Here is a 12,932-nt window from a genome sequence, read left to right on the forward strand (position 1 = left end):
AAATGTGTTTTACACATTTGGTGTATGTATGGATTGTGATATGAGTTGTATGAGCCCCTAATAAAATGATTTAAAAACAGAAAACAAAACAGAGAACACACCTGGAAATGCCTTCAGTTTCTACTTTGGACCATTTGTACCGTGTAAGTTATAACATATACTTTCTAAAATACCTAAAATCATCAGCGTGTGAGAATGCAAGCAGTTTTTGAGAACGTTTCAAGGCGATATGGGTTAAAGAAGGACTCTCAAGCTTTGGGTTAACTCTGGAGCTGCCTCACTCTGAGACTCATGGCCGGACCACAGGGACCCCTGTGGCCCTGGGTCCCACATAAGGGAGTGAGAATCGGAGGGGTAGACGAGGTTGGGGACCAAGCTCTGGGGGGCTTCCTGCCCTCATCATCTTAAAGTTAACCTGAGCTTCCCCAGAGGCGCTCCTTGGACACCAACCCTGCACACACTCTCCTACCAGTCTCCTCTCCAAGCCCATCAGGCAGACAGAAGAGCCAGGGCCTTCTGGGAGACATGGGATTCGCTAGAAGCCTGTGTCTTTGCAATGAGGTGGCAAGCATGTCATATCCACATATACCCAGACACACTTGGGGTTTCAGGCCCCCCCTGTAGTGATGTGGCAGGTGTCCCTGTCCCTGCAGAGTGCTCCCCCAGTGCTGGGTCTGGCCACACACCTTCCCCCACCTCCTGTTCTTGTGGCTCCTTCACCTGTCTTCTCCAGGCAGGAAGCCCTGGGCCGCCCTCGCCTGCCATCCAGGGCTGTGGGCCATCTGGCACAAGTGCTCTTCTTCCCCTGTGGCCAAACTGCGGAGTGAGCGAGGCCCTATGCCTGTCTTCCATCTGATGCCTGCTGCACCAGGGCAGCACGTGGCACATTTCTGCTTGTTGTGTGACCTCTACCATCTCAGAAGTCACCCCACCTTCCTTCCCCAAAGCCCCTCCAATCCAAACTTCCTGGGTCGCTCCCACTGCGATGACTCTGGGTGGCGGAAGAGTGTGTTCCCAGTGGTTTCCTATGCACTGAAGAGGCTTGTGGGCTCCCAAGTGCTAGGGGCCCCTCTTGCTTCCACCCAGCTGGCCCTGTGCCCGGCAGTGCTTGCTCCCTCCCCAGCAGCCAGGCGGGGCTGGGGTGGGGTAGTGAGGGATCCTGCACGGAGGGTGGCTGCCCGTGTAGGCCTTTGTTCCACCTCAGCTCCCAAGGGCATCCTATCTGCCTAAACAGGTTGTAATCTCCTGGAGTCAGGGACCCCCTGCCGCTTGCCAACCTGGGTAAACAAGGCTTTGTGTGGTGAGGTTGGTACCAGCCAGGGGCAGGGGTTGCAGCCTCCTGCTGGGTCAGGCCCACTGCCACCTCGGGCTGGGGGGGCTGGGACCGGTCCAGTCCCTGCACCCCCGTGCTCATTCTTGTGCAGCCTCCAGCAGAGCTTGGCAGTTTTCCCTCTGCCTCGCAGGAATGTCTCTCCTCCCGCCTCCTTCCCCTCTCCCAGCCAGGAAGCCCTGCCCACAGGCCTTTGCAAGACCCCTCAGCTTCCTGGCCTCAGGAAACCCCTCCCAGGCCCTCAGCAGCCAGCAGCCTGTGCGACTGGTCTTCAGAGCCCCCCTCCAGATGGAAGGGACCCTTTGAGCTGAACTTGTTCCCTGCCCTCTCCTACTGGGCTCCTCCAGAGCCCTGTCTAGTTGTCGCTGGTCTCCTTCCCCAAAGGACGGGCCCCAAGTGCTTGCCCACGGTCACCCAGGCAGGAAGAGGTAGGGGCAGAGAGGCTAGGTGGGCATGCTCCCAGCTCTATAGTCTCCAGGCGGTCAGGACTGCCACAGGCAGGGGGGCTCCTGGGGCTGAAAAGGTTGACACCCCCCCCCAGGGTGGGGCATTGTGCGGAGGAAGCTCACAGCTGGGGTGGGAGGGGGGGTGAGGGGGCCATGAGGGCTGAGTGCACACCCCGCTGCTGGGCTCTGATGACCCAAGAAAGCAAGGCAGCGCTCCAGTATATTTATTCCCATACAAATCATTATAAAACCCTGGTCTGGGGCAGTCACTCGCCCCCTACCCAAAGTGCAACTGATGCCTGCTGGCCTCAAGCTCTGCCCTAGCCCCTCCCCTCTAGGAAGTCCTAAAAGACACCCCCCCCATACACACAGGGGGCGGACCCACTTCCAGCAATGAAGTGCCTTCGGGAGCCCACGGGCGGCGACAGGGTTCCCGCCCGACAGCCATCCCAGGTCCAGCGGGGAGACCTGGGAGTCCACACAGGCCCGAATGACTCCAGACAAAAGGGCCACGTGAACCCCAAGTTTGACTGGGACCCCACCCCTTCCTCAGCCCCAAGGCCCAGGCCTGGTTCCTCCAGCAGGTGGAGGGGCCTGGCCCTGGATGGCGAAAAGGAGACCTGGCTCTTTAGGAACCACGCTCATGCCAGAGGGGCTGAGGGGACTAAGAAAACCACTGAGGTCTGTCTCTCTCCTGTCAAGAGTCCCCTGCAACCCCGGGGAGCTTGTACAAAAATACCCTAGTTTTCCAGAAGGAAGTGGGGATAGGGGCCTAGACACCCAGCACAGAGGAGAAGCTAGAGGGGTCCAGTCTGAGGAAGGCAGAAGACCCCACCCAGGGGCAGCGGGGCAGTGGGGGAAGGGAGGAGGGGGACCTCAGACTCCACAGGCAGAAGGGCCCCCATATAGGGGGAGGGGGGCTTGCCCACAGTCAGTCAAGACCCAGATTCAGGGCCTCCACCTCTGTGACCCCCACAAATTCCCCGGCTCAGGTTCTATGCAGCTCCCACCAGGCACGGGGGTCTCTTTCTGGCCCTGGGAGGCAAGAGTGTCACACAGAATGCCCAGCTTCTTGGGACAGAACCCCACTGTCCCGCCAGCTGATGAGTGATTTGGGGGTCTCTTTCTGGAGCCGTGAACCAAGGCCTCATGGGAAAAGACATGTCTTTGGTCTTGGATCGACTCAGAAACAGGCCCCATACCCTGATTAACTATGCTCTAACCCTGATTGGACAGAAATACCTCCCTGACACCCCTGATGAACCACGTAGGATCCCAAATCCCTGATTGGCGAAGAGCTATCGCCAGGTCCGACTTGCTGGAGGGGACATCTCTTCCAGGTCCCGGCCGGCAGGAAGCGCTGCAGCCTGCCATGACTGGCCAGGAGGTGCTCCGAGGAAGGTGAGCGGCTGGGCCGGGGCGGCTTCCCTGTGGCGGTGCTGTGACGTGACGGTGTCCCCACAGGCGGGTGGGCGGCCTAGGTCCAGGAGGGGTGGGAGAAGGAGATGCCGTACCGCTGGGCCCAGGACGAGAAGACCCTCTTCTCCGTGATGAAGCGGTGATGGTTGCCCCTGCGGCTGTGCTCGTTCTGGATGTAGGTGGCACACTCGTCTGGCCCCTTGGGCTCATAGTAGTGGTAGGGCATGCGCTGCAGGCGGGGACGCTGGCTGGGCAGAGCAGATCAGGGCCATTAGGGCAGGGCGGGCACCAGTGAGACCCCGGACCAGAGCAGGGCGAGACTTCCCAGCCCCTGGCCTCCTGTGGGACCCTCAGTGGAGGGGGGCAAGCCTTGCTCCTCCTGGGGCCTGTCTCCCCATGTGCAAAATGGGTACAGGGTAGGCTAAGGTTTGAGATCTTCACACTTTAAAAAAAAATACAAGGGACGCTTTTCCTTTCCCTCAAGAGGGGGCAGGTGTATGTGGTGTGGGGGCCCCTCTCTAATGTTGGTGGAGCCTTAGGTGACCCTCAAAATATCCTCCTCCAATGTCCTCCATGGAGGAATTGGGGGGCGGGGGCAGTCCTGGGACAGCATCTGCCCCTGAGAGTTCCTGTGAGGGGTATTAACTGAGACCCTACCAGGGTCCATGCTTGGGGCACGGTCAGCACATAGCAAAGAGTGGCTGTCCAATCATGATCATCATGATTACTGGTAACACACGTGCTGGCTAACCTTAGGGGCAAGGAGCTCTGGTGGTACAGCGGTGAAGTGCTCGGCTGCTAACGGAAAGACTGGCGGTTCGAACCCACCAGCCCTCCTGTGGGAAGAAGGCGAGGCAGCCTGCTTCCAAGAAGGAGGACAGCCTTGGAAACTACCCCTCGGGAGAGCTGCATTTGTCCAAGCAGCGATGGGTTCTGGTTTTGTCTTGTTTTTAAACTTGGGATGGAGGCTCACGATACTCCCAGGAGCCTAGATTTCCGGAGAACGGTCTAAATGTCATGGTTTAGAGGCCCTGAGAGACACCCCAAGTCTCCAAGCTCCTCCCTGGGCCGGCAGCTGGTGTGGCCCCGGCAGTGCCGGCTTGTTTGGGAGAGCTCACCTGCAGTAGTCGGGAGGGACCATGCCGTACACATGCACGTGGTCACACAGCTCCACCGCGATCGCCATGGTGAACCAGCCGGTGCTCAGCCACGAATGAGACTTCTGCCTGGAGCAGAGAAGGGCAAGAAGAGGGGCATGCGGGCAGGGGTGAGGGAGCAGGCAGGCAGGAATGGCCCAGCCCAGAATTTCCCAGAAGTCCTCCCACTCACTCACTGGAGTCCTCCTCCCACTTCATGAGCCCTGTCCAGCCCTCCGGTGGGGGCAGGGTGTGCTAGCAGAGGCGGGGGGAGGACGGAGATAGAACTGCTCTGGGAGCAGTGCGGACTCTCCTGGGGAGACTGCTCAGAGCTGGGCACACGGGGAGTGACCAGGCCCACAGAGCATGCTAGAAGCAGCGGTCCCAGGCGAGTCCCCCAGGGAGATTAATCACAGAAGGGCATGCTGGGAGTGACAGCAAAGCATGGGAGATGTAGCGAAGGCCCTGGAGCTGTGCTGTCCACTACGGTGGGCACGGCAGTAGCCCTGTGGGGACGCTGAGTCCACAGTGTAGTACAGCCAGTGGGTTTCAGAAACTACCAAAGGGGAAAACAAGACGACGCTCCTTCATCATTTTCTCTGACACTGGCTGGCTACATGTGGAACTGAAAATATTTGAGTAAAGAGGGTTCTTTGAAAAGTTTTTTTAAAATGAGAGATAAACCTCTCACATGACTGATGAGGGAAAAAAGATATGCCAGGGGTGAAAGAGGCAATGGTGACAGCCCCACGGGCCAGGTAGGCCTTAAAGGGATCCAAGGAAACCCAACACTCAACGCTGTCTGAGTACATGTGGCAACTGAGATGAAATGGGCCAATTCCTGGAAGGCACAAGCTCCCAAGGCTCACCCAGGGTGAGAGAGAGAAGCTGCACGGAGGCTTTTAAAGTTTCGTGGGATAATCCCGTTATCCTTTCATTTAATTTTTCCATGGACTCTGAAGGCCCCTCCCTCGCCCCGTCTTCCTCTATGAAAGAAATCAAACTCATAGCTGAAAACCTTCTCAAAATGAACTCTCCAGACTCAACTGGTCTCCTCGGCAAATTCTGGGCAAATATTTCAAGACGAAGAAATACCAAGTCTATAGAATCGCTTCCAGAAAATGAAAGTCAGAAAAGATCTCCGTCTGGAGGCCGGCTCTACGAGAACCCCATGCCACGCAGAGAGGGCAGCATGGACGAGCAACTGTGAACCAATGTCTTCTGTGAACACGTAAAGACGCCTGACAAAAGAGTAGCACATCAAACCTAGCAGTCTTTGCAAAGAACACTACGCTACATACAGTCAAGGGAAGACTATTCCAGAATCCAAAGCCAACCCACTGCTGCCATCAGTCGATTCCAATTCATGACGGCCCTTCCCTAGGGCTTCTGGGGCTATAAATCTTTGCACGGGCAGACAGCCTCAACTTTCTCCCAAGGAGCAACTGGTGGTGTTTGAACTGCCAACCTTGTGGTTAACAGGCCAATGTTGATCCAACAGCGCCACCAGGCCTCCTTTTCTCTAGCAATACAAGGCTAATTCAATAGTTGAGAATCGATTATGCCATCCGCAGTGTTAACAGGCTTAAGGAAAACCACATGATCATATAATTAAGGGGCGGGGGTGATTAACATTTAACATCAAGTCATAATAAAAACTCTGAGAACTAGGAAAAGAGGGACTTCCTGGATTTGGTAAAGGAGAGCCGTAAAAACCCGGAGCTCCCGGCATTCCACAAGGAGAGCCGGAAAGACCAGGGGAAAAAACAAGGCTGCCTATTCATCGGATTTCCAATACAATTATATTGGAGATTCTAGCCAGTGCAGTCAAGAAGAACAACAAAATAAAAAGGGAGGCGGATTGGGATAAAAAATTAAACCTGTCTTCAGCTCCTCCATTTGCATATGCATGACTATCTGCATAGAGAATCTCAAAGGACCCATTGTATTTCTCCAGACTAGTAACAAACCATTGGCTTGAAAAAATTACAGTGCCCGCCCTCCCAAAAAATCTATGTATTTAGTTCTCAATCCAACAAAAACATGTCCAGAGTTAATGAAAACAGATTATACTTCATTTGGCCTGTTTGTTTTCATTTTTCCAGTGTGACCACAGTAAACGTCTAAGTTACATATGTAGCTTGTATTGTGTTTCTACTAGAAAACAATGGCCTAAACTTAGGTCCAAGGTGAGCTTCCCTAGAGATGAGTCAGAGCAAGGTACGCTGGGAATGATCTGGCTTCAGAATATAGCAGGCTGGGGAAAATGGTGTGCTTTTAAGCAAGCCATGCTGGGCACAGCCAAGGCTTTCCATTAGGCATGCTACAGGGAGTTCTCCTAGACAGATGCTAGGTGTGACTACTTAACCTTAGAACAGAGCGTGTAGGACCTCTTGTTGCTTCCAAGCAAGGCATGCTGAGAAGAGAGCTCTCTAGAGGTGGCTAGTCAGAGAAAGGCATGCTGGGTGCAGATTTGCCCTCGCATATTAAGGCTTGGTGGGAGGATGCTCTCCCGTAGAGAATCATCGGGACAAGGGCCTGATGAGGTCAGCGTGTCCTTAGAGCAAAGCATGCTGGGAGGAAGTCCCTCTGAGGAGACAAAGCCACACAGAGTGACTGTTAGAACTGACCCATGGACAGAACGGGAACTGTCCCAGGAGCCCTGGGCCAGAGTGTGACTACACTTCAGAGCAGTGCATGCTGTGAGCCAAAGCGCTGGGCAGCAGCGATGCACAGCAGAAGCACAGGGCTGGCCAGAGGAGGCAGCAGGCGAGAGGCTGGTACCTGTCCTTGCCCGTCTCACCCCGGAAGAGGTCGTCAAACTGGTGCATGCGGGTGGGAGAGACGGCGTAGGCCTCCAGGTGGGGGAACGCCAGGCCTGCCCGCTGGATGATGCGCACCAGGTTGCCCTGCGGCTTCTGCATCTTGGTCGGGGGGCCCCAGAAGATGAACACGGTTTCGGGGGTCCGGTTGACGAACTCCTGGGGCCTCCGCAGAACGCGGAATACACTCGAATGGGCCACCACACGGAAGGTGGTCTTGTTGCCCACGTCAGCCGAGTAGCCGGTGGTGGGCGCGTCGTTCATGCGGATGGTGCACTCAGCCCGCTCGATCTCGGCACCCAGCTTGGTGCCCAGCAGGTGGCTGGAGCTGGTGACAATCACACACTGGCGGCACCGGGACGGGAGCGTCTGAAGGGCAAGGAGAGCGAACATCGTCAGGGCCTCTCCACTCCATGCCAGGCCCTGTGCTCCATACACCAGGCCGCCAGGAGACAGGGAATAGCAGGCCCGTCTTAAAGACCTAGAAATGGAAGCCCATTCATTCAACATCCACGATATATTTCTAGCAAACTGGAGAATGGACAGGCGCTGTATCAGTGAGGGCAAGACGGAGCCAGCTCCTGCCCTGGAGAAATGCAGTCAGGGAGACAGGGAGTAGACAGGAGAATGATCCACAGCGATGCCAAGTGTGATGGTATGTGCCAGGGAGGAGAGAAGACAGGGCGGTGTGTGGGGGGGGGGAACAAGAGAGACTGGAGGGGCCACTTTAGAGACTTGGTCCCAGGAGGCCTCTCTGAGCTGAAACTACAAGGGCAAAATGGAGCTAAGGAAAAGCATTCAAAGCAGAAGCCCAGACTGTGGAGGGGGAACAAACAGTGGGTGGAGAACTCAAAGAAAGGGCCTGGGTTGGGGCAGATGCCAAGCAAAATAAGAGAGGAGTGTAAGGCTGTCCCACAGGAGTAAAGGGCCAGGATTGGGACGCAGGGCTACAAGACCACAAGGCCCCAATCTCAGCCTCAGCCCCAGCTCCCCAAAGAGGGCAACTTCCCAAACGCACCCAGGACCTTTCCTCGCCAGCTATACACAAACGACAGCAGTAGCAAAGGTAACAAACCTCTGTATCTGTTGCCTTCGAGTTAATTCCAACTCATGGCAACCATTCCATTATGAAGGAAAGGGTGTGACGGCCACTCTGACTGAGCCTTGCATTCCCCAGCAGTGACATGGCCAGGCGGGAGTGACCTGCTCTTTGGGGCCAATTTGCTGCCCATGAGATTCCAGTTCGGCTCAAATGCTCCCTCCTCCAGGCAGCCTTCCTCCAAGATCCAGGACTAATGCACATGTAGCACCACGGATGGCTCTTCTAGTTTCCCCAGGTTCTGCAGTCTGTGCTCTCCCACCAGGCTAGGAACCAACTCAAGGCCGGTTTGCCTCTTCCCCTTCTCTACCACCCACACTCCGGTTCCACTTCTTGACTTCCACCATTTTCTCTCCTTCTTCCCAGGGTTTCTCAGATAAAGTCTCCATTCCATGCCAATACGTCTCTACTGCACTTGTCGATCCTTTCCCAGGTGAGGATGTATCCAGAGCTCAGGGCTCCCAAGTAAAAGCAAAAGTGCTGAAGAAAATCCTGGTGGGTTTGCAAAGAAGGGAGGGGAGAGAGGTAGGCAGAGATTGGGGGGCAGGCCTTTCTGGGGAGACGTCCTCCTCCTCCTGGGCCTGGGCCAACTAGTTTTTCCTTGACCCAGAAGGCCTATGGGGGGACCCCCAGAAATACGACCTAAAGTTTCACAGCCATCCAAGGCACGCCGAAGTCCCCAGGGATAACTTTTGGCCCCACTATGCCACCTTAAAGGAGCCCCATGTAGCCTGTGGGCTAGGCGGTGGGCTGTTAATCCCAAAGTCAGGGGTTCAAACCCATCAGCCACTCCCTGGGAGAAAGATGAGGCTGTGGGCTCCTGTAAAGATTGATGGTCGCAGAAGCCCTGCAGAGGGTCATCGTGAGTCTGGATTGATTTGGTGGCAGTGTGTTTAACTGGGGGGGTTTAGGTCTCCTTAATCAGCAGAGCAGAGGCTGGGGCAATACCAGGATTTAAAGGAAGTTTAAATGAGGATACCTGGATGCAAAAGGATGCTTCCATGTGGGCTTTCTACTCCTGTGAAGAGTTTCCGTCTCGAGAACCGACAGGGGCATTTCTACTCCATCCTATGGGGTTGCTATGGGTCGGCATCAACTCGACGGCAGTGTTTTCATTATTGTTACTGGGAGGCTCCTACAAATCCTATAACAATCCACCATTCAACTGTATCAAGCACACATATGCTGCCATCCCCTTTCCCAAGACATTCTCTGTCTACTTGAGCCCTTGGTATCAGCTCCTCTTTAGGTCCCCTCCCTTCCCCACTCTCCCACCTTCGTGAATTCTTGATCGATTATATACAGTGAACCCTCGCCACTTCGCGCTTCGACTTCTGCAGCTTCACTCTATCGCGGTTTTTGCGTAACAGCACCCACTGCCTACACCCGCTCCTTCAGAGGAAAAAGACGGCGACCCACCTGTAGAGTACATCCCTTAAGTCATTTCATAGGCTATTGATTACAGTATTTGTAAGAACTATGTATAATAATACTGTATGTGAAATATGTAATACTGTAAACTAGATTCCATAAATAATATAATAAATAATAAATGAGAACTGTAACATCCAAAATGTTTTACTGTATTTTCCCTTTTTCGTTTAATAAATTGGGTAATACGAGTGTAATGGTGACTAAAGGGTGTTTTTTCATGTCCTCTATGCTCTAACTACGAAAATATTTGATTTACAAATAAGGAATCCTACTTCGCGGAATTTCATTTATCACAGTAGGGTCTAGAACCGATTAACCGTGATAAACAAGGGTTCGCTGTATTATTGTTATTTTGTGTCTTACATACTCTGTTGTCGTCCTTCACCCACATTTCTGTTATTCGTCCTCCTGGGGGGTGGATATATAACCCATGAGTTTCCCCCTTGCTCCCCCTCCCACCCCCTTGCCCCCACCATTCCCCACCCTCGTGATATCACTACTCCCACTGCTGTTCCTTCCTGAGGGTCTTACCTGTCCTGAATTCCATGTGTCTGAGCTCTTATCTGTACCAAGGTGTGTGCTCCGGTCTAGCCGGATTTGTAAGATAGAACTGGGTCATGGTAGTGGGGAGGAGGAAGCATTTGGAACTAGAGGAATGGTGTGTGTTTGGTCAGAGCTATACTGCACCCTGGCTGAATCGTCCCTTCCTTGTAACCCTTCTGTGGGGGGTGTCCAACTGTCTACAGATGGGCTTTGAGTCTCCACTCCAACCCCACTCTTTTACTTCAATATAATTGTTTGTTTGGGATCTTTTGATACCTGATACCTGATCCTATCAACACTTCATGATCACACAGGCTGGTGTGCTTCTTCCATGTGGGATTTTTTGCTTCTCTGCTAGATGGCCACTTGTTTATCTTCAAGCCTGTAAGACCCCAGATGCGTATCTTTTGATAGCCGGACACCATCAATTTCTTCACCACATTTGCCTATGCACCTACTTTGTCTTCAGTGAGTAGGGAAGGTGAGTATCAAAGAGTGGCAGGTTCTTAGAACAAAGTGTTCTTGTGTTTGGGGAGACCTTGAATAGAGGCCCAAAGTCTGCCTGCTATCTTAATACTTAACATGTAAATATATGTACATTGACCTTCATCCCTTTCATTATAAATTAATATACTTACATATATACATGCCTATTGCTATGTCTCTATAAATAGCTTTGTCTCCAACATCTTTCCTCTGTTTCCTTTCACCTTCCTCCTGTCCCACTATCATGTTCACCCTCTACTCGGTCCTCAGTAATTCTTCTCAGATGCACTGCATTTGATCAAACCGTACCAGGCATTATACGCCCTCCTTGCCAGTGTTAGATCTCTTGTTGTTCCTTTATTCCTGAGTTTGTTGGCCCCCTGCACCCTCTCCCATGCCCCACCCCATCCCCCTGGACCACTGGTCCCATTGTTTTCTCCTCAGGATTGTTTGTCCTATCATATATAGACAGACATAGAGCGAAAGAAAAAAAAAGGAAAAATCGATAGTCCCAGGTCTGTCTGCTGACCTTTCTGAGTATTTTCCAACTGGGTCTAATGAGGTGAAGAGCCCTCCCCAGTCAGAAGTCTATGTTCAGGATTCCTCAGTTACTTGGTTACTTTGCTGCCCTGTCACACTCCCTTTGCTTTTCACCCCACTATGCGTAGGGCAGACTGGGCACACTTTCCACACTGTGTCTCCAGTGCTGCCCCCTGTAGTCCTGTGGGTCAGGGAGGGAACGTTGTGTCTCGTGGTGGGGCTGGCCCTACAGTCCTCTCTGCATTGGCTGCTCCAAGCAGGGAAATTGTCCCCAGGGCTTGGTGGGCCATGATGAGGTTTTTCTTTTCTCTCTCTCTCCCTCTTAGTTTGCACCCACATGGTCTGGACAGACCCGCCACTCTCCCCGAGCTATATTTTCAGTGCTGTCCTCTGTATCCCATTCTTCTGGGGAGGGGGTCCACACAGCTCAGCTTCGACAGCAGTGAGTTTTGAAACCTCAGCGTGGGGTAGCCTTGAGGTCCCAGAAAGAGCGTGGCTGTGGTTGTCACCCCTGAGTTCAACCCCAGCTTCTCCCACTCCTGTGTGGCCTTGGACCAGAAACTTGGCCACTCTGGGCCTCCGTTTTACCACCTGTTCAATGACTGCAAGGATGCCACCTCCCAGGGCTAGTCTCCCGACTGCTGGCGGCTACAAGGCCTGGCACACTGTTCTCGTGTTGTCAGGGGCCCAAGTGACCACCCAAGAGACCTTTCCAGAAGGGACTGTGACTCAGGAGATGGTAGAATAATGTTGGTGCTTGGAGAGGAGGGAGGCCCGCGAGGACTGGGTCCTCACCAAGTTCTCCCAGCCAGCCAAGGGCGAAACTCATTGGAGGCCAAAGTCTCAGACTCCTGTGGTCCATGTTCTCTTGAGCAGGGATTTGGGGACAGGGTGAATGGTGGTGGAAGAGGAAGAGGAGGAGGAGGAAGAGGAAGAGGGAGCAGTGCTGGGGGTATCAACCAGCAGGCTGTTCTCAACGTAGCTGGCCCTACCTTGTTGCCAAGAAGAGGGACGTAGCCATTGGTGATGCTCCATTTTCTGACGTTGACGGGCCGGTGGGTGCTGTAGTGGAAGACCTCACTGGTACTGTGGGAGCTGTAGAGGATGAGGATGGTGATGAGGGCAAAGAGGATCACGAACACTGCCGAGCGCTGCTCCTGGAGAGGGGAGAGGCTGGTGAGGGTCTAGCCGTGGGGCAGGCTCTCACTCCCTGGCAGGGAAGAAGGCTGGAGCTGGCCTGTTCCAGGCAGCACCAAAGGGGCCGGCTTCACAGGGCTGGGGAGAGGCTCAGATGGGGGGCAAGAAGCAGAAGGGACTTACTTTGCTGTTACTCATCTCTCCCCCTTGGCGTCTGCTGAGCGGTGGGGGGCAGTGTCCTGCCGGTGGGCCTGGGGGCAGGGAGGAGGGGTCACACCTGCAAGGAAGTTTTATGATTTAAGAATCCTTCCCTGGGCCCAGCGGGTCCTAGGCTACAGGACAACCCCTGCCCACTCCCCACCAGCTCTCCTGCCCACACCAGAACAACAGGCCATTTCGTAGACAGAACCACTGAGGGCCCAGAGGGCCAGGGTCCTGCCTGAGGTGGCAGAGCACTCCCTTCCTGCCCCTTGCTCCTTTTGGAGGCCCTCCTAGACAGCGGTTGCCCTGAGAGGGCACCGGCCCCCAAACAGCGGAAAC

General features: G+C 54.1%; 1 protein-coding gene across 3 annotated transcripts; it reads right to left on the bottom strand.

The window, feature by feature from the left end:
- Positions 1 to 3,356: 3,356 nt before the first annotated feature.
- On the bottom strand, positions 3,357 to 12,669 carry ST6GALNAC6 (ST6 N-acetylgalactosaminide alpha-2,6-sialyltransferase 6). 3 transcript variants are annotated; one of them, XM_045288592.1, is made up of 5 exons: positions 12,576 to 12,669; positions 12,248 to 12,412; positions 7,135 to 7,522; positions 4,314 to 4,417; positions 3,357 to 3,443 (listed from the first exon to the last, which is right to left on the bottom strand). In XM_045288592.1, the coding sequence occupies exons 1-4, from the start codon at positions 12,588 to 12,590 to the stop codon at positions 4,356 to 4,358; spliced, it is 630 nt and encodes a 209-aa protein (XP_045144527.1). In that variant the 5' UTR covers positions 12,591 to 12,669; the 3' UTR covers positions 3,357 to 3,443; positions 4,314 to 4,355. The 3 variants fall into 3 exon arrangements, with proteins under 3 accessions (XP_045144527.1, XP_045144529.1, XP_045144528.1); XM_045288594.1 differs by lacking the exon at positions 7,135 to 7,522 and having other exon boundaries at positions 4,314 to 4,421; XM_045288593.1 differs by lacking the exon at positions 3,357 to 3,443 and having other exon boundaries at positions 4,320 to 4,421.
- Positions 12,670 to 12,932: the final 263 nt, after the last annotated feature.

This window comes from Echinops telfairi, unplaced genomic scaffold (genome assembly GCF_000313985.2).
Source record: "Echinops telfairi isolate 266 unplaced genomic scaffold, ASM31398v2 ScPeMD7_22;HRSCAF=79, whole genome shotgun sequence".
NCBI classification, from domain to species: domain Eukaryota; kingdom Metazoa; phylum Chordata; class Mammalia; order Afrosoricida; family Tenrecidae; genus Echinops; species Echinops telfairi.